This window comes from Labrus mixtus, chromosome 9 (genome assembly GCF_963584025.1).
Source record: "Labrus mixtus chromosome 9, fLabMix1.1, whole genome shotgun sequence".
Lineage (NCBI taxonomy): Eukaryota > Metazoa > Chordata > Actinopteri > Labriformes > Labridae > Labrus > Labrus mixtus.
This window is the reverse complement of record NC_083620.1, coordinates 24,197,040-24,218,038: the sequence shown is the minus strand read 5'-3', so window position 1 is coordinate 24,218,038 and position 20,999 is coordinate 24,197,040. Positions and strand designations below refer to the sequence as shown.

Here is a 20,999-nt window from a genome sequence, read left to right as displayed (position 1 = left end):
CAGGTCTTTCACCAAAAAAATGTTTTTTTTTTTTTTTGTCGATTCCCTTTGGAGATGCAACTGAAATGTCACAAATCAATAATATTAATGGGATAATTTAATCAAAGATTGTCCACAAACAATCAATCATTATTTAATTGAGCAAGGGCACACTGAAAGCAAGAGATTTAGGATGTTGATAAAGTTATTTCTCCCTGTGAGTGCTTGCTCTTGTCTTTTGGTCGTTGGCTCAGTTGTCACTCTTGGTTTCTTAGTTACCGCAGGGCCACCTGTTCCGCCCATGTGTAACAGTAGGAGTTAGTGTCAGGTACACTTGTGCAAGATCTGTCTGATTAACATCTGTTGGGAGGTCTGACTGAGAAAATGTGCTGCAATGAAGTCAGATTTTGCATCATTTTAACCTTGGAAAAACACCAACCAGGATGCCACTGCAGAAAAAGATTCGCTCTTCTTCAGCTTCTGGAAGATTAGAAACGCAACGTGTGACCAGGTATTCTGCTTTTTTATTGCTCTTCTAAATTCAGTTATTTCATTCCTGATATCAATATTAGCTGCAGTTTATTTTTAAATAATGATTGGACCTAGTTGAGGACATGCCTTACTTCTCTTTCTTGTTCAGGAAATGTTTACTGTTGTCATGGAGATGTAGTTGCTATCTGAGGCAGCACTGAGCTGTTTAATACAGGAGGTCTGATCACCTGGAACTTTATTCCTAGGATTGTATTTAAGTGTATTGACACTGTTACTTTTCATATGGCTGCTCTGAGTTAAGTTGAAATAAAACAATGTTTTTATCTACTTTTCTAAGGGGGAGAAATTTGTGCTTTTACAATAAAATGTATGAAAAGATCAAATGCAGATTTTGTCCTAATAATGTCTTAAATCCTCTAGTATCCTCTTTGAACTGAAGAGGAAAGAGGAGAGAACGGGGAACACGACAGGGCCAGGTGGTCCGGGTGAAAAAGCCACAGGTGACTTCTCAGCACCAGTGGGTGTCAGCGAGGAAAGACGTAAGCTGCCTGAATGGTTGAGTCGAGAGCTGCTGAAACAGAACAGGAGACGACACTCTGTCACACTGGGAGATAAGGCAGACATCCTGAGACAACAACACCACAGTATTGAATCAACTCGCAGACTCTGCTGCCTCCAGGTATAGTTTACAGAAGCATCGATCTGAGAGTCAAATGAGAAAAGTTAATGGGACCTTATTGAATTTGTCTTTGACAGTTCGATTATTTCAGTGAAAAATGTGGATTCCTCTTCGCCCTTTCCAAACATCTTCTCCCTTAAAGCTGCTGCTTTCATCCTCAAGGTGTCACTAGAGTGTAACAATGGCCAGTTTTCAGCCTCTTTGCAAAAAGCTTAAACTGCACAGCTGAAGCATATTTCAGCAGCAGCAGCAGAATGAATGTGAGGTAATGTCAAAAACGCCATTTTAAATCAAGTTGATGCTCAATTTACTCAGAGCCTGACAGCACATCGTGCAGAACAATCTGTGCCAGAGCCTGGGAAGGCCATGTTTCAGACCAAAGTAACACAAACACGGTTGCTGAGCCAACTTTACTCCAAAGAACTCACTCATATCCAAGCTCTCAAGCTGACAGGAATGATGGAAAGATGTAAGAGTTGCTGTGCAAAGGCTGTGACTGAAGCTTGTGTAGTTGCAGATGTCAGTCACACTCTCATGCTTTATGTAATGAGCAATGTGCCATTACAGATTAGACAGAACAGGCTCGGGAGTTCAAAGTTATGCAGCTCTAATAAAGGGATTTGGAAAGCAGTCGGGGTTGTGTGAACACTTTCAGCCCTTCCATCACTTTGACTGATTAAACAATTATCTTTGCAATTCAGGAGATTCCGTAGGGAAACCTCGACCCTCGTTATACCCGTAAGGAATTAGAGCTGTTTATCCCTGTTATTTATTAATGACAGATCAAAGAGTGTCACGGATCAAGGACCCCATTGCTAGGAAACCAAATTTAAGGGAGGCCATTAACCCAGAGAGCATGGCTCGTCATTTGGCCTTGTAAAAGCATCTCAGAGGCTTGACATAGCAGGTGGTGGCTTTTGTGGCCATTATAGAAAGTTGTTTACTCAGAGGTGGAGCCCTTATCATGTTTATTGATAATTAAACTGTGTTGAAATACGCCCTCCCTAACCTTCATTTGTATTTTTTAGCACTCAGACTTAACGAACTTCCTGGTGAGTGCATTTGAGTTGACTGGAAGAAGCTTTTTTTTACCCACTGAGCATAAATTCTTCCTTTATTGTGTGTCCTTTTTCTTCTATAATTCTCAGTCAACCTGCATGATAGAAGGTAAAGCATGTCATAATATGTCACCTTTTCCTACCTTTTCTATAAGATTGATGATGCAGTATCACTCGACAACCTCCAGAAACTGAAACTGGCATTTGAGGTATAAACTGCAGCTTTTACAAACACGACTGACACTCCAGTTTTTCATCTCTGCAAGATTTGACTTTGTTTGTTCTTCCTGTAGGAATATGAAACGCGTGGCTTGAGGTTCATTGATGCGAAGAGTTTTGGACGCATAGTGGCAAAGTGTTTGGCTTTGCCTGAGACAGTAAGACAGTGTGACATTTCTTTTTATATCTCTTACTCTCAGATTCTTTCATCTCTGTGTTCACTGCTTTTCTTTCTTCAATTAAGTCCCAGTCTTTGCAATCGCTGCATTATTTTCTAAAATGTCTCATTGTACTCGTTTCTTTTGTTCCTTTAATTTCACAGAGCAACGCACAAATTCAAGGGCTGTTCAAGAAGATTGATTATTCAGGCCGAGGAAGGATTTCATGGGTGAGGTGAAATTGATATTTGTTTCTTATAGAGCATGCAGCCTTTTTATTGAGTGTATGGCCTCAGTTATAAAACATTTCCATGCATGCTAACACCAGAAACCTGCAGTAAAACAGTTAGGCCCCTATGAAATACGACAGGGCTATTCCTGCAGCCGTAAGTGGTGGAACAAGTGTAACTGAACCGATGATTTGGGATAAATCAGCTTTTCTGGTGCCAAGTTGTATACTAACAACTGTATACTCAGTATCTTTTAGGCGTTATATTCTCAGCTTGATATCCTGTTACTATAGAGGTTGTAAGGAGTGTAAAGCAAATGAGTTGTAAAGAAGTGATCAGAAAGTGTTACATTGACCAGTGTAACACAGGAGCACAATTAGTTATTCAGGAATACATTTCACAATTACATTCATAAGAGGACCTCATTTCCACTGGCGATAGGAAGGACATTTCCACATCACTTTTTAATTAAATCTCCAGAAGGCTTCTGCACATTTTGTTGTGTTTAAAGAATGGTATTCAAATCAGTTTTTGTTTTACAATATATATTTTGTACATCATGTTTTTGGTTTTAAGATAGGGCATTAACAGACTCTTTTAGTGACCATATCTGAGTATTGATTAGTTGTAAGTATGAGGCCTTGATTAACAAAACAGCTACACCACCATATTTCTATCTATCTTGTAAATTTCACGTGGCAATTGGAAAGAATGATGATAAATCATGCAATTTCTAGATCTATAAAGGCATGTTTAATAGTACTGTGCCACCCAGTATTGTTATTTTTAAATAGGAGATAACATGATAGGAGTGGCGAAAATAACAAAGAAAGGCAATGAGACCGTGTCGAGACAATGTGTAACAGATACAGTAACGAATGGAGTTACAGTATAATGTTTGTTGGAGAAAAAAATAAATAAATGCATGTTGGACATGGTGATGTTTATCTGTGTGATTTGGCTGTGGCTCAGTGGAAGATTGGGTCATTTTTCGCTCGCGTTTGATGCCAGCTAGGGCAGTCAATATGCCACGGTGTCCTTTTGCGAGATACTAAACCTCCTATTGATCCTGAGGGCGTGTGAATAAGACTAGTTAGCACTGATGTGGGCTTCACATTGTATCCTGTGCTCTCAGTGTTTGAAATGTGTGGGAATGGGTGAATGTGACATGTAGTGTACACGGGGCCTTGAGTGGTCAGAAGACTAAAAAAGCACTTATATGTACAGGTACAGGTCCATTTATTTACATGAGGAACACATTGCCAGTCAGAACTCTAACAATATGTTGCAGGGGGATTTCTGCACACACTTGCTTCAGGAGCACAAAGAGAAGCAGGAAACCCTCAGACGCAGTAAGCAGGTGGCGTTCTCTCTGCCGGCCACCACGAGGACGTTGTGTCACGGCGTTGACGTCGTAAACATCCACTCCGCCCATGATGGCACCGTCGCCACAGCGAGAGAAGACGGGATGGTTTGCTTCTGGAGCGCTGACCTCAAACCAGTGAAGACCAAACACATGTTTGTAAGAAACAAAAATTCTGATACAATCCTTTAGATTGAAGAAATATCATGAAAAAAAAAGAAAATGTGACTGGTATGAATGACAATGCAATGTTAATCAAAGAGATTAAAGAAAACACATTACGCCTTTATATCATGCATCATGCAAAAAAGTGTACACATTTAATGTTGGTGTGCCACCTGTAGTGATAAGGAATGTGAACGTGTTTTTAACCTGTTGATTCATACTTTTTGTAATTTACAGAATGACGGCCCTGCAAACAGAAAGTCAAAGTGGGCCAGTGATTTCTGCTTGATGACAGAGTACGACAAGCTGATGATTGCAACGGGGTAATGAGAGGAAAGGTTTCAGAAGATGACTTTAAGAGCAAATGAGTCTTTGAGTACATTGACTATCTTTGTTTACTGAAGGTGCAAGGCTCCTCGGGCTTTGTTTATCGTGCCTGACTTTGTTATCTTGCAGGGACAGAGAGATCCAACTTTATGACCTTTCCTCTCTGGAGCCTTACTGTCAGATCAACGCACTCGAAACAGTCCCTTTAACGTTAGACTACAGGTGAGCTTCAACGCTGCATGCAATCAAACCTTCAAGATGTCTCGATAACAGCCGCTGATGCTGTTTGTGTTTTTCTTTTCTAGCTACACAGGCTCTGATAAATGCTGTATCGTGTATGGAGACACTGAGGTATTCTTTTTATTAAAAACGCATCTGATTTCTAAACATCAATCTCTCATTATATTATGCTTAATTAATGCTGCGGAGGTTAATTAAATTGTTTATGTTTCAGGGATGTGTGACAATTATTTTAATATCCTCAGTTCAAGATACCCTCAGGTAATTGTTGCTTCTTTGAAGACCTACACATATTTACTCATATGTATAATGTTTAATTGACAATCACACCCACATTTGAACAAGAGACAGAGGTTACCATCGCGATATGTTCAGTATACAGAATATAGACTTTTTTTAGACTATAATTAGATGAGACAATGCCATGATAATTTATCCAGCAATACTCTGAAAGCTTCTTTAAGTCAGTGATTAGACTATTTGGTTTTCAGCTGAGTGACAAACGCAAACTCTCTACTGGGAGACGTCCACTATTAGTAGCCAATCAGAACTGTGTACTGTCTTGTTTCTCCCCCAGGTTGTTTTCTTGGCTGATTAATGGGGATTTGTAAGGGGGAAATAGACACGCGACTGTGTCCTGTGAGTGACAGATACAAACACTTGTGGATGAGATGAAAGATTTGGCTCTCCTCTGAGTAACAGAATAGGAGATTAATAAAATGTGAAAGTCTATTTTATCTTCAACCCTCTTTCTGACTGGAATGTATTGTCTTTATTACATAATTCATTGAAATGCATCAGGTTTTATACATTTACAGTGAATCAGTGCTTAGTCATCCATTGGCTGAAAGGTCATAGCACTCACATTGTGGCAAACACAGTCTTCTGAATAGCTTTTTTTCTTTTTTTTTGTTAAATGCGGCACCTTTCACTCTTTTCAGGATGAAAACACGGGTATTTGAGTGTCTCTCACAGGAGTAATCCTACGCTTGTTTCGTTTTGCTTACAGAAATACACTGCAGTGTTTGAACCCATGAATAAAAAGCTCTTTTCGCGACTCCTGTTTTAAAGGCTATTTTTAAAATGTGCTGGAAAATTATACCTTTGCATTCTATAGGTTTCTTGCCAATCAAAACCACTATAGGTTCTGTATGTGAGGCTGCGTCTGTGACGACTCTCAGGCCTGGCTGTAAATCTTAACTTCTGTGTTTTTATAGATTGTGGAATAAACTACCAAAAGTTGGAAACATACCCAACATAGCGATGGACAATGCGGTGCTTTCTCTGAATGTGACTTTTGTGAGATGGAAGGTTCATCGGGACTGGGTGACACAGGTGATTTTTTACCTTTATGTCACTCAAGCTAAGCCCAGTGACATCTTAATAATAATAATAATAATATCTGCAGAAGATGTTCTGTAATACAGTAAATATTGTGTTGCATGACATAATGCCGACATTATATGAACAGAATATGCTGCAAAAACTGCTCAGTAACGCTGCTGTCTTATTTTAGGCGAAATATTTTCAAAGTTTTCAAGCTGTTGTCTCCTCATCGAATGACGGATCTTCGTCTCTTGTCATAGGTAATTTTTGTTGAGCTTGTTTCTTCGGCTTTCTTAGTTTTTATGGCATCTTTCTGGAACAATTGGGATAACGGTACAATACTTTTGACAATGTGTGATGTGTATCTAAAACACATACTTAACTGTCTGTCCATTCAAAATGCATCGATTGCATTTGATTTAAGATCCAGAAGAAAAACTGAAGCATGCTTGTTGTGATCGTCGAAGTGTTTTTAATCTACAATGTGCAGTAATTAAAGTCTGTGTTGAACATTACGCATCCTGTTAGGAGAGTTGTGAGGGATGACTGTTGATGACTCATCCATCACAAATACACAAATCAATACCAGGATGTATACAGTGTGTGTGTGTGTGTGTGTGTGTGTGTGTGTGCCTGGTTGATCGCCCATGTCCACTAGCCAGCTCGGTCATTTATTCTGATAATGACTCACCCTCGCTCCAAAAGCATGTTTTGATTGATGTTTGTGGCCTTGTAATAAAATCTCCTTTTTTTTTCTCCTGAAGGCTGCGTGCTGCCACTAACAGACGCCGAGCAGCAGCTGATTGAGATCAGAGAGGCCTGCTATGAAGGGAAGATTAAGAAGATCCAACTGAGCTGGACTCCACAGTTGCGGGCATCGTGTGACCAGACAGTTTTCAGCGTCTACAAAGGGGTCAAGACGTTTGACCTCTGCCGGAAGCACAGCCTGCTGGTCACAGGAGGCATGGACCGACTCATACGCATGTGGAACCCTCATTTTTCTGGGTGAGAAACCAGAGCTCATTAGGAATCATTAAAGAAGTTAGCATTAATCAAAAAAAGACACCTCACATGGTTTCTGTTTCCCTTTTAGGAAACCGACCGGTGTTTTGAAAGGCCACTCTGCCCCCATCGTCTATCTCTTCATCCTCTCAGAGGACAGTCAAATCTTTTCTGTCTCCACAGACAACACTGTGAAGGTGACACATGTTAGCTTTTAATGTGTCATTTGAGATTTTTCTTTTCTAAATGATCAAAATCAATATGGCATCCAGATAACAGAAGGCACATTAGTTAGAAGAAGAGGCAGATGTACTTTATTTGATCCCAGAGGGGAAATTTCACTTTTTCACTTTCTTGTTGAGACATGCTTCACACTTAAAATACACACATGCACAAACTGGATCCTACAGAGATTCATTAAAGGAGAGATGTCAGAGGAAGGGGACTGCACACAAAATCAAGTCAATGAAGTTGGGGGCTTGGCAGTGCTCACGAAGTAAACTGGCACACCTCCAGCTACCCGTCCAATTTCCAGATTACGTCCGCAACGGGACTTGAATAAGTGTCCCTCTGGTTCCCAACCCAAATCCCTACAGACTGAGCCACCTGCCCTATAAAGTGGTATATTTGAACTGAATTAGCAAAATATAAACAACACAATTTTGACTGTCCATTAAACCTCTGCACATATTTCACTATTAAATTTACTCAATTATTGTACTTAGAAACTTCTAGTTTTACTGCCAGTTTTATTTTAATTTGAGTTACTGTTTTATTTTTCCCAAAAGGGAATGATTACAATCTACTCCTCCATATAGAAACTATACTTTGCGGATTAAAAATGACGATTAAAAATGTACCAACATGTCATGAACATGATGCATGAGTCTAGTTTGAATTACAAAGCAACATGAAGCACATCCAGCGGTGCACTGCTGCATATACAGCAACAACAAAAGAAATGTGAAACTTGGGATTTTTTTTACTTTTACTTGTAATTTATTTGGTGTGGCATTGCTTTTACTTTACTGAATAATGCAAAGACTTCCTCCTTTATCTGTTCCTCAGATCTGGGATATTCAGGATCAGTGTTGCCTGTTTACAGCAGACCCAAAAACAAGCGGGATTCATGGTGACATATCTGCGTGCTCGTATTCCTCTGCTCTGAAATCCCTTTACATTGCTGCAGACTGCATGGCTGTGCTCTCCCTGAAGAGAAGGTTGGCTGTCAGGCCCTTGTGCTTAATTCATCATAGATTCAATGAACTCTGGAGGCAATCTGAAAATATTCCCCTCACTGAACTCATTTAAGAACGGCTGTTTGGGGAGGTTCTAAAACAAAAGGACATCTGATGATTTTGAAGATTTTCTTTTAAAGGCTTAAAAAGTCCCACTTTCACTCAAGAGATACATAATTTAAGATTTCTTTTCAGTGCATTAATTTATAATAATCTCCCCGTTATTCATTTTGTTATCTTTTCGCTCTGTAAGGCCGCAGCTTCACAGACGCCTGACTGTTTCACATAATGAGCCTGTAACGTGCTGCGGCTACAGCGAGGAGTTTCGTCAAGTTGTGAGCTGCACGGAGGGCTCTGTGAGTAAACTGATATCAACGATTAAACAGATGACCATCTTAAAATTTCACTCTTATTAAAACAGGTCCTTTGGGTTTCTCTCTATTTTAAAATGCAGCTGAAGTGATAGTAGTAGTAGTCATGGTTGTCATGGTGATAACAATAATCTCCAAACATCGCTGGTTTCAGGTGGTGAAGGTCTGGGATTTCGACACAGGGAGGCAGGCTTTTGAGTTTGGCGGAGCGCATGACCTGTCTGCCATCACATGTATGACCTTTGACCCCAAAGGGAGGAGGTACATTGAATGAAGGAGCTTGCGCAAAAGTTTCAGTTTTCATGAAACAAATTCAACCTCTATGTCATCACAGGGCGTTCTTGTGTTTGCAGACTTGTCACAGGCGGAAGAGATGGTTGTTTGAAGATCTGGAACTTCAACAACGGGCAGTGCCTGAAGACACTGAAAAAGGGTTTATCATCTACATTTTCTTTAATCCCTTACATGAAGCATTTGAGATAATGTACCAACAATTCATTGTAAATACTTAACTTGAATCTTTCCTGTAGATGGTGTTTGTAATGAGGTGTGTGACTGCATCTTCCTGCAAGTTCGCAAGAATTTGTGAGTAAAGGTTTGATATTTGGCAAGCTCTCTTTGCTCAGTGTGAGTTCTAGTCCATGTTGAGTTTGTGCTGTTGATATTTGCAGCTATGTGATGTCTGTCGGCCGGGACTGGAAGATTGACATTTATTCAGTGAGTACAAAAGAAAAGGTATTATTTGTCAGCTGTGCTTCATGAATCCCTTTCCAATTATTTCTCCGGTTCCTCCTTCGCTCCATCATATTGCATCCCATTTCCATTTGTTTACATTGTAATAATAACCTGAAATCCAATATGAAACGGCAATAATAAAAACTCCTGATAGTTCTCTTCACATATAGCCTGTTTGGATTTCATTATAAAACCAGACAATTGAGAAACCAACCTCCATTTGTATACTGCATGGTCCATGACACTTTCTTTGATTGCCTAGTTAATGTGATTTTTAATGTCAACAGTCTTCCAGCTGCTATTTTTATAATCCAAACATACCATTGTGGTGTAAAATGGCTCTGTTTGCTGACTGTGGCTCTGTATTTCATCAGGATGTACCTGAGGATTTTCATCATGTCCAGAGGCCACACCCTTCCTGGCAGGATGATCTGGTGATTCAAAGAAAACTATCTTGACAAAACCTTTGAGGAAAGATGTTTATGAAGACCTAATTTCATATGCACTTCAATATGTTCTTACTGTGCGTTCGCATCCCTCTGTGACATTCAGTCAGGCATGCTAGATGACAGAGGCAGATACTTTGATACCCTAACCCTAACCCAGTCTTTGTTCTTCCATTAGGAAAAAGCTCAGGTCTCTGTTTGATGAAAGGTTCTTCATGTTGTGAATAAAAAACAACATTGAAACACATTCTGGAGATGCACAATGTGTTGTAGCTCCATACAATAGCTCATAACAATTACTTCTAAAGTTGTTATAATTATGGCAAGACAAGGGTTTTAGTTGCTTCTGCGTATTTTAATCTATAAAAAATATACAAAGAAGAGTTTCAGTTTCAAGTTCTGGGAAGTTCAGAAGCATATTAACAATTTTGAGGTATTTCCAATCTATTAATACTTCTACGTTTCAGCACTCCTGAGACAATGTTTTGCTTTCTACTCCATTTTAGAGCCATGGTTACGAGCTATTTGCAGAAAGGGTTCGAGATGTTTTGCAGTCTAAGTATCCATTAGAGCATTGACTAGTAAAATGATCCCCACTTTGTGCATTATATAGAAGGGTTTCTTGCCCAGTTCTGTCCTTGCCTCGCCACAGACACTAGTGCATCTAAAGGACTGTGAAGATAAAGCTTCCCTGCTGGTTCTGTTTTTATATAAGTCAGACACACAGAGGAAACTTAATTCTTTGGTCCCAAGAACCGTTTTTTTGCTGACTGGCTAAAACCTTAGAGGGAGGGAGAGATGGGTAACAAAGCCTCCCTGATCTCTGCCCTACTGTGCAGCATCGCCTGCAGACACATTTTAAACTCGAGCAGCGAGTTTCATAGTCCTCCACCTTCTGCTTTTTCCTTCACCTTTCCTTGTTAAATAGTCTATGCTTTCCGAATTTCTGTTCCTCATCTTCATTAATTTTACATTATTTTTGTAAATGTCCTTCTGTTCCCATATTGTCCTGTACATATTTCATATATCACACAGCTTCTCTTTGTGTCTGAGGCTCTGTGCAGCCCAGCTTTGACCTGTCAGTACCTATAGTGTGTGACAGGCTCTGCATCATGCTGTCAGTGAACTGAAAGGATGATTTTTATCACTGACTCACTTCAGATCACAAGGTGTGCACCAAGTGCCCTATGTGCACTCTCGTCACAAAGTCTCAAAGGGTAGTGTCAGTTTTATATCCCCTGTGTTTTTTTTCCTTTTTGTTTGTAGAAGAAAAATATTTCAGGACTACTTTGTGAAGAGAAGTCATGTTGCATATTTATTTTTGCAATTTTAAAGTTACAGAGATATTTCATGAATAATCCCCTTGAGAAAGGCGAATGATTCAATCCCCTAAAATGTCACAATGTTGTAACGCAAAGCACGTCAGACAACTGCCAACACTGCTGATGTGGGACTTCTTTTCCTCATCATTGATTATTGAGTCAGAGTGAAAATACTTATTTAATTAGACAACCCATCCTTCGGACAACTTTTTTTCCCCAAAGGTAAAAATCATGCAAATTTTGTACAATTTAATAATAATTACCATTGGAGCAAATGGAAGGGTAATCCCAGAGGCCACCCTGATGCAAACTTTCTCTATTCGTCTATGAAATGTAAATTGTCATTGCTAGTAAGTAAGTCAGATCTGCTATTGTTTGTGAGTCAGGAACAGGTCTCAAATAGTGAGTCCTTTCTTTGCTAATGCTACACCCTTCCACACGTTTCATGAAAATACTGCCTATTGTAGTTTTTCTGTAATCCTGTAGACACAAACAACATGGCAACCCTACTGAGGGTCTATCTAACTTTGTCTTCCAAACACATTTTGAGTCTGGTTCAGGATTAAAATGCATATAATACTAAAACTCTGAAATCATAATAAAAACAAATCTCTAACTGCCAATAATATGCACTCAAAGCTGTACAAAGAGTTCGCTTTAACAACACTCACTATTACAGTGACTTCATCTAATTTGGTGTTGTGATGTGGTCAGGTTACCTCTGACAGTGGGGCACAGCTCTCTCTGTTGGTGGATAATTGATTCACACTGCATGATCCATGGAGGTGACGCAGACTTCCCCTCCATCTTTTTCATTATGGCTGCTGGTTACACTCACCCTCAAAGAGGTCCATTAGCAGAGCAGAAAGATTGCATTTACAGAGGCCGGTAAGAAAAGTGACCCCTTTGATTATCTACAGAGCCCTCTCTTGAAATAGTTTTTCATTAATGGCCTGCAGGAGGAAGATCAATGGCTTGCTCTATATAGGTCACTCTCCTTCCCTTGTCCACAAAGCCTCGGGTTCACAGTGGATTTTTCTGTCCCTCCAGATGACCAGTGTTGTGATGCATCTCATTAAAACTAAAACATTGGCCAAGTTCATCTAAATATTTCACTTTGGTTTGGATGACATTTATGAGTTCGTTTACTTTACACTGTCAGTGCCGAAGTCGTAACTGCCATCTGCTTTTCCTGAAATCTGTTTCTTGTTGGCATCGTTGCACCGAGCAGAATATTCCTTTTTGAGTTCAATACGTCCGTGCACTCAGGGTTTGACATCAAGTCAGTTCTTGATCCAAAGTGTGTGACACACTTGGCCATAGCTACCGTGAGCAAAACCAAAAACTCAGTGACAACTCTTTGACATTTCTATGGGACTTGAAGAGAGTCAAAAACATATTTTATTCATTTCTTTGCCCTTAAAGTAGAATTTTCCTGAAGTTGTTTGGCTGACAGACTGGTGAACTTTACGACATTTACTTGTTCTGTGAGGCATGCAAAGTGTATAATCGTGTCTAAACTGACATTTTGGCATTTATGCTTGGTTGCTTTCTTGGCAAGAGTTGAACAAGAAGATTGATGCCACCATCGTGTCTTTAAAATGTCAGTAAGTTACCGGACTGTCAGTTTAGCTTAGCTGAGTATAAAATGTAGAAAAAAGCTTCCCTGTGTCCAAAGGTAAAATGTATTTTGCAAACATGAAGCTTGTAATGGAGAGAGCTTTAGCAGTTTTTCAGTGACAGACAAACTTTCCTAGCAGGCTACAAGCTAGCCAGTACAGAGCTAAGCTAACCAGCTGCTAGCTGTAGATTCATGAAAGGGTAGAATCGATCTTCTCATGTAACTCTTGACACAAAACAAAAACAGCTTTTCCACCAAAATGAGAGAGAAGATCATGAGGAAGGAGGGACTTTTCTTTAAATTGTAAATTGGACTGACATTGATTTAATTTTATTCTGCAGTTCTTCAATAACACTCGCATCTTTTCTTTCCTCAGAAAAACGGCCATAAGGACGACATCCTGTGCGTGACACAGTGCCCGCCGTCTCTCCTCGCCACCAGCAGCTATGATGGAGAGATTATCGTGTGGAACGTCGTCTCTGGACGTATACAGTGTCGTTTTGTCAGCCCTCTTCTGACTGATCCGAAAACGTCTGGAGGTGATTTGGGCACATCACTATAATACTTCTATTAAAAACTTTGATTGCATTTATTTGTTTATCTGTTTTTTTCTTTCTTTTTTCTGTCAAACAGGTTTGGATACAAGCGTTCCAAGCATCATTTTCCTAAAGCAGTTTTCCTCGACTACAGCGCTCCTGTCTTCTGGGGCCTTAGGTCAGTGTTATAAACCACAATTTCATCACATGATTGCACTTTATATTCTTCCATAATACTTGTCAACACACTTTTACTATGTATCCTGTCTTTTTAAAGGTGATATAAATCTCTGGAACGTGCTCAGTGGAGGAAAATGTCTGGGCACCTTCAAAGCTGTAAGATAATTAATTCAACCTCATTTCTTGGTTTCACTTTCTGTTATCGAGAGAAATAGGACTCTTCTTTCAAGAGTCACCTGCAAAACTGCTGATTAAACAGAAAGGTAATTTATGGTGCACGGGTTCTTTGCTTAGCTCTTGTTTTTAAACAACTTGCAGGTATCTACCTTGCAGTTCTGTAATGCAAAGCAGCGACCCTTTATATCCAAAACGGTGGGAACTAACGGGGATGAAATGAAACGTGCATAAAAGTCTCTCATATCAAGAAGAAATAGTCTTTTTATGTTCTAAAATAAAAAGATACTCAAGTTTTACAGACGCTTTTACTTTATGTATTGTATTTTGTATCAGTTTTTTTTTGGGGACTTTTACCCGGGGAATGTTTTTAGACCGTCTTAAAGAAAACATTTAGTCCCCACAGGGTAAAATAACTGTCAGGTGCTAATGATGATTGTGTTGATTGTGTCTTTTTTATGCTTTTAATTTGAATAGAAGAAAGCCAAATCATTTATAGTTTTCTTAATGTCGGTGCTATAATTACAAAGTACCTGAAAGAATTTTAATGTCTTGTGTTTTTACAGTCTAGATTCCAACAAAAGATTACTAGAATGGCAAAAACAGAAAAGGAAATGTTGCTGTACGCTGCCGACCAAATTGGTTACATCTATGTTTACAACATGGAGAAGTTTGACCCAGAACAGAATACTCTCAGAGGTAAGCAGCATTTCTTTCATGTTTTTGACTTTGATTCGACGTACAAGGAGAATAAAATGTGGTTCTACCTTTGAAAAAGCACACATGTGAGATTGTTTCTGTTGTAAATTTCTCCATTGTGAAATGAATAAAGGATTATCTTATCTTATCTATGGGTTTTTTTTCAGCTGAAAACTTCTGGAGAGCTCACACCAGCAGAATCACTGGGTATGAACAATATAAACACAGTCCTGAGACAGTTTGGAAAATACTTATGCAACTTATTTATAGATCTGTGAACATTGTAAGTTTCACTTTTTTCTAACTGTTATAGTCAGCCAGATTCCATTATGTGTGTGTGTGTGTGTGTGTGTGTGTGTGTGTGTGTGTGTGTGTGTGTGTGTGTGTGTGTGTGTGTGTGTGTGGGCGGGGGAGGGGTTATTTATTTATTTAATTACAAATGAAGTCCATCCAACCTTCAGTGCTCTCAGCAGAAAGAGTTCATTCACTTTAACCTCAGATTAAGTTGTTAGTGTCCCGTGTGAAACCAGAACTCTCTGGAGATTAGCCAGAGAAAAGTCTCGTAGCAGCATTTTTCTTTCTTATCACTTAAATCAGCCATATATGGTGCTTTGATCAATCCTTTTTTTTTTTTTGCTATGACCACTACGGGGTCCAGTGCGCCAAAACAAACTGCACCAATGTATTAAGTTAAGAAAACGATAAGGTGGTTTGAGTGAGACATCAGCTATGCAAGAACGAATTTAAGTCCCTGACGTTTTTTTTACAAGTTCCCTGATCTATTGGGTGAAAGTCCCAGCCAATGTAAGCATTTAAGTCAACTTGCCCTATTACGGGTTGACCTGAATGCTCTTTATTCTATGACCTAACTTCTTAGAGGTATGAAAAAAACACATTAAGTGAAATATATGCAGAATGACAAGAAAAGAACGTGTGAATAAATCTAAAGATTATGATTTTTCGAGCATTTCACAATCTGCTATGAGACTGGTTTACAAAAACACAAAAGGCTTTAATGACTCATCCTGTCACTAGTTAAAGTCATTGGACAACAGTCAGATATCATTTAGAACCTACTTTGTACCCAACAATTAACTAACTTTGTCTAAACTTCTTGTGAAAGCATCCTTAGTGGGGTCAATCATTCTCAGTCGGGGGCCGTCACTGCAGCAGAAACATTAACTTTCCCTCTTCTACAGAGTAGAAGTGATTGTGTGTGTGTCTGAGTGTGTGTGTGCGTGTGTGCGCGCGAGTGTACGTAGGTGAAATGCTGCCCACGATGCAGATCACCCAACAGAGCGGGTGATTTAGAGTGTTCTGCCAGAAACGCCGTCTCTCATTTCATCTCATGTCTCTTTACTCTGGTCCAGACTGCAGATTGTTGACAGTGATCAAGTGGTGCTTACCTCATCTACAGACTACACGGTGCGCCTGTGGAGTGCACGTGGAGAATTCATAGGTGGGTGTCATTTAGTATCCGTCAATCCGCTCTTGTCTGGACGATATTAATGTTCATGCAAATAGCATTAGTCTTGAGCATGGTGCCACGGTTAAGGTGGAAATGCTGTAATTGATGTGCATGTTTATTCCAGAGTGACGGTAAATAGCTGGATTGAACCATGAGGGGGATTTTAGGAAAAAAATAGCTATCAGGCCCTCCTTCCTTCTCCTCCTCCTCTTCTCTGTCTACATACCATGTAACCTTCTAGTACAATGTGCACATAACAAACTATATGTACGCTTCATTGTTCTTTGCCTTAAAAGCTGGTTAACATCTGAACTCTGCAACACTACATGTCCTGCAGGTGAACAGTGTGTCAAATAATAAAAAATGACTAGTTCAAGAATGTGTGTGCCATGTGGACATATAGGACATGCCTAAACAGTAATTTGTTGAGGTTTTATTTTATATTTTTACTTTTACAAACAAAGAGGAAGTAGTTCATTTAAAACAAAAAACAGATAACACTTTAGTTGGTGAGTATTTGAGATGCTCGTAGTTGAATTTAGATTCTTATATTCTGTGCAAGGCTTGCAGTTTCCTCCTGTTCAGGGCCTTTTATGATAAGCTTAGCTGACAGGCTGCTGGCTGTAGCTTCATATAAAGAGCCCATAGCGGTATATTTTTCTTCTTAACTCTTGTATTTCCCAAAAGGTCAAACTTTCGACGTCCTTCTGTGTTTCTCTAAATGCTCCTAATCAGACATGAGAAGAGTGTGTTACTACCAGTCTATGGTTACTAGCTTGAGCCGTCCAAATACTGAGAAGCTGCACCCATAGCTCCTTCAAGATAACAGGCAAAAACATTTTAGTCATAATTATCAGTTTTTCAATATTTGAAGTTTACAATCTTCAGTTTTGTCTGAAGAGAAAATTAGACAAACAATATAGCCATGAATCGTATACCTTATCTATCAAACTGGTCTGTAGGAGGTGTGCTGCACAGCAGGGCACTGCTGCAGTCAAATGATCTCGAATGGATTCAGACATTGTGACATTTTAGGAAGCCACAGTTTTGACAGTGTAGCATTCATTCAGCGCCATGCCGTGCAATTTGTCAAAACATTAAAACGGAGACCTTTGCTCTTCATCCACAGGGACCTTTGGGCAGTCTGAGAGCTGGAGCATCCACATCCCCTCTTCCTGGAAGCATCCTGCGGTCCCCTATGAGGTTCTGACTGATCCTCTGAGTATGCCAGATCATGAAATTCTGAAAACACATACACATCTTTCTGATGCCATCAATCCTGACAACACTGATACATACAGAGGGGAGCTTAAGGTGAGTTACTTCACAAGTGATTATCTGAGTTCTGCTTTTTCTCCCTCTGTCTCTCTCTTCCTCCAACTGAACTGAACTTTGCCTACTCTTCTTGCGACATAATTGCAGTCAGAGATTCACAGTAAGCCGAGACTTCCTCCAACATCCATCAGTGACACAGACACTGAGGAAGATTAAAAGCCAGCTGCACCCAGAGGAACACAAGAGTGGGTGTGTTATAACCATTATAACAGCAAAGACTACTGTACATAGGCAATGCAAGTCTTACGCCAGACTCGGCTTAAAAAGTGACGGATTTATATTTGGAGTCAGTGTGGCTTGGTTTGCATTTCAGGCTGTGTTGTGAAACTGTCAGGCATACTAACAAGCTATCGAACCACAGCGCTCTGAAAGGCTTTGATACTGCGGAGCCACCAAACCCCAGAGTAAGACCTGACCTCTCCCCCGCTGCTATCGATCCTTTCATAAGCAGTACTGAGGAACAGGAGTCAACTGAATAAAGGGAAACTGTATCGATCACAATTTGGAAAGTGGGGCGTTGCAGTATTACTTTCAATAAAGGCACAGCAAGGAAAAGTTTAACAGAGCGAACGAGAACTTGGGCTGTGTATAATCAAACCTTCCTGGCTTTTTCAACAAAGCCATATCTGAGGTAAAACATTGGATGGATTACAGTGTAGAAAAAAAAATTTGAAAAGGTTTTTGGTTTTGTGTGATCTGAAGCTGCTTCAGTTTGAAAAAAAGAAGGTGAGAAGAAGTGCACGCTGATGCTGCTCAACTAAATTCAGGCTGCTCTTATTTGCATTGTAGACTCACAACTGTCCACATCTGTTTGCTGGTGTATAAAGTGTGACATTCATGACTTCAGCCTGTGAGGGAGAGCACATTTAGTGAGTCTTTCTACTAAATTATTATACAAAATATCTACCAAAATAATGCAATATTAAGAGGCTGCTCATATTTACCCTCTATAACAACTTCACAACATTTTAGCATGTTATACTGAACTCTTGTCCTTTATTCTAAGAGCAGCTGTAGCCAAACATTTACATGGACAGATGAACATATGACTAACTGTATGTGAACATACTGCACAGGTTTGGTTGACAATAACAACCAATAACAGAACTGTTATTGTTTACAGGTGCAGTCTTCGGCTGTTTTTGGTAAGAAGGCTCCAAAGTCAGCAGCTAGCTGGTGAACATTGTGGATTGCATTGACTAGCTAAATAGCAGATATTACCCCTAGGAGTGTGTAACGAGAACCAAAAGGAGAGTCAATTATTGCGTATCCATGCCTGCTGTTATTGTACATTGGTAACTGTTTGCTAATATCAAGCCATATCAAATTCTAAATGTTAATAAATCTGTTTTTGTGATAACACTTTGTGTAAATGATGCCCTAATGGCAGCCATTGTACTGTAGGTTCCACACGCATCAGAGCAGTGTGGTGTAGTAGCAGATGGAAAATAAAACAATCAGTCAATTTCAGTGACAATGGCTTTAGTTTGTATGATTAATTTCTTTATCTTTCAGATATGATGTATTATCAATGTTTGAAAATGTATCATCTTGGTTCCGTTGAAGTTTCTTCTGCTTTATATGTATCATTAATAAAAGCATGCATACCTTTTTAATTTATCAAGGTCATATTTTATTGATGAATTCTCTGAAACAGTACCTTTTATGTCTTTCCTAGCCCAGTAATATTTAATAACATGTGACTTAGGAGAATAGAAAGCTTTTCGCTCTGACTTAGAGGGAGGGGAGATTAAATGCATGGGATAAATGCATCCACTCACTCAATCAATCAATCAATCAATCAATCAATCTTTATTTTTATAGCACCAAATAGCACAAATGTTATCTTAAGACACATAATGGCAATGAAATGGGGAGGATGGATTATTTTAATTATAGAGGTTGAAGTTGAGGAGCTCTAAGATTCACTTTAATATTTATGATTTTAGACGTAATCCTTGTATTAATAGCTGTCGCAGTTGGAGTCGGGTGTGGCCGTACCCCAGGTGGTCTAAGCCTATAGCTGCATAACTAGGAGCTGGTCCATACCACCTTAAGTCTGCTCTTAAAAGTAGAGAGGTCGTCTGCCTCCCTGTCGGACTTACACAGTCATTGTGTGCGAGTAAACTAAAATGTAACATTAAACAATATAAACGAGTGAGGTGTGTTAGTGTGCCTGCAACTGCATTTTGCACAGTCCAAATAGTCCCTGAGGTATTTAATGGTGTTAGGCCACGGTTCAAAGAAATGAGACCCAAAGAGATTGTGGAAAACCTAAAAAATGATCATCACTTGTGTACACAAACACACAATTACCTGCACTTCCCCTACTACTATTACTGGAAACGTATAAGTATAATTGAATGTTAACACACACAAGAACTACAGGAGTAACTGAGGGCAGGTTATACACAGTATTTATTTTGATTAGGCTCAATATTAACACTCAGCCCTTCCTTGTAGCCATAATTACACACACTGATTCAAATCAGTGGGCGCTCGGAATGATTCACAAATTCTCAGTGAATATACAGAGAGAGGGAAGGAGTCATTTGAACCTTAAAAGCCAGAGTTATTCTGGGTGGGAAACGTTGTAATTATTGGTCACAACTTCCTCCAATCCACAACTTTCAGTTACACCCAGGCTGGAGAAAAAAAAGCTGTGATGTTGACGTGGAAACATGTCTCAGGAGGACACTGAAGTCTGTTTTGAATTACAACATAAGCATTGTGCTTTTATGCAGATAATGCCCCCAAAGACTACAGAGCCAAGAATTCATCAAACAAATCATGTAGCTGCTTTAGTGACAGTGAACCGCACACACTTTGTTTCTTTTGCCAGCAGTCATGAAACCAGAAAATCTGACATGTCTCTGTAAAGTCAAGTAACCTTCAGTGTCCACAAATGTGCTCTTTCATTTCCTGTCATCTGAGGGAGAATTCAGGGAGACGCTGTCTTACTGTTTTTGTTTCAAGCTGGGGTAGAGACTTGTTCATAGCTCCAACTCTGGACTGATCTGTCAAAGTTCATCTGCAAGAATGATGCCTTCACAGGATGTCTGACATGTTTCTACATCTGCACATCAAGGAAAACGTGTCATACAGCTATCAAAGTAGACATGTTGGCAAAATGTGGCAGTCATCTGGTTTTTTATAGTTTACATGAACTGAAATTGTTTTATTGAAAACTGGTGCTGTATGTCTCACTTTAACACATACAACTTAAAGAAACAGATATCAATGAATCACATTAGTGAAGCCACATGTGAGTGTACGGCTTATCTCTTTTAAAATACATGGGTCTTTTAAAAAACAATGTAGACAAAAGTTTTGATAAATAGTTTACTGTTGATTTCAAAGTCTATCATCAAACAGAGAATGGTTGTTCAGGATGAGACATAGGCTCAATCCTTCAAATCTACATGATCACCAACAGGTTAACCAGGGCCCTGGGTGGTCGAAGTGCAAGAAGACATGCAGGATTATTGTCACTGACACTCTGCCTCTATTTTTTTATACTTATTGAATTGATAAGGAGGTTTTCAGAAGAAGAAGAAAAACGTCAAGCTCTGTTTTAACCCAACAAAACTGAAGCTGGCCTAGATTGGCAGCAGTAGCTCAGTCTGTAGGGACTTC

General features: G+C 39.5%; 1 protein-coding gene across 1 annotated transcript; it reads left to right on the top strand.

Annotated features, from left to right (window-relative positions):
• The first annotated feature begins 357 nt into the window (after positions 1-357).
• wdr95 (WD40 repeat domain 95) lies at positions 358-18,580 on the top strand. The gene is made up of 28 exons (XM_061047025.1): positions 358-490; positions 892-1,150; positions 2,364-2,417; positions 2,502-2,585; positions 2,750-2,815; positions 4,107-4,337; positions 4,581-4,666; positions 4,800-4,892; positions 4,976-5,021; positions 5,125-5,171; positions 6,128-6,245; positions 6,427-6,496; positions 7,001-7,241; positions 7,330-7,435; positions 8,307-8,458; positions 8,730-8,832; positions 9,002-9,108; positions 9,201-9,280; positions 9,378-9,432; positions 9,519-9,564; positions 9,957-10,016; positions 13,348-13,510; positions 13,605-13,685; positions 13,785-13,843; positions 14,428-14,560; positions 14,728-14,767; positions 15,931-16,019; positions 17,158-18,580. The coding sequence occupies exons 1-28, from the start codon at positions 423-425 to the stop codon at positions 17,415-17,417; spliced, it is 2,997 nt and encodes a 998-aa protein (XP_060903008.1). The 5' UTR covers positions 358-422; the 3' UTR covers positions 17,418-18,580.
• Positions 18,581-20,999: the final 2,419 nt, after the last annotated feature.

Bases quoted from the DNA above. Each gene is read 5' to 3' on its own strand.
- wdr95 (XM_061047025.1), top strand. From the start codon at position 423: ATGCCACTGCAGAAAAAGATTCGCTCTTCTTCAGCTTCTGGAAGATTA. The intron at 5,022-5,124 runs GTATTCTTTTTA...TTTATGTTTCAG, and splicing joins TCGTGTATGGAGACACTGAG to GGATGTGTGACAATTATTTT. The intron at 7,242-7,329 runs GTGAGAAACCAG...TTTCCCTTTTAG, and splicing joins TGGAACCCTCATTTTTCTGG to GAAACCGACCGGTGTTTTGA.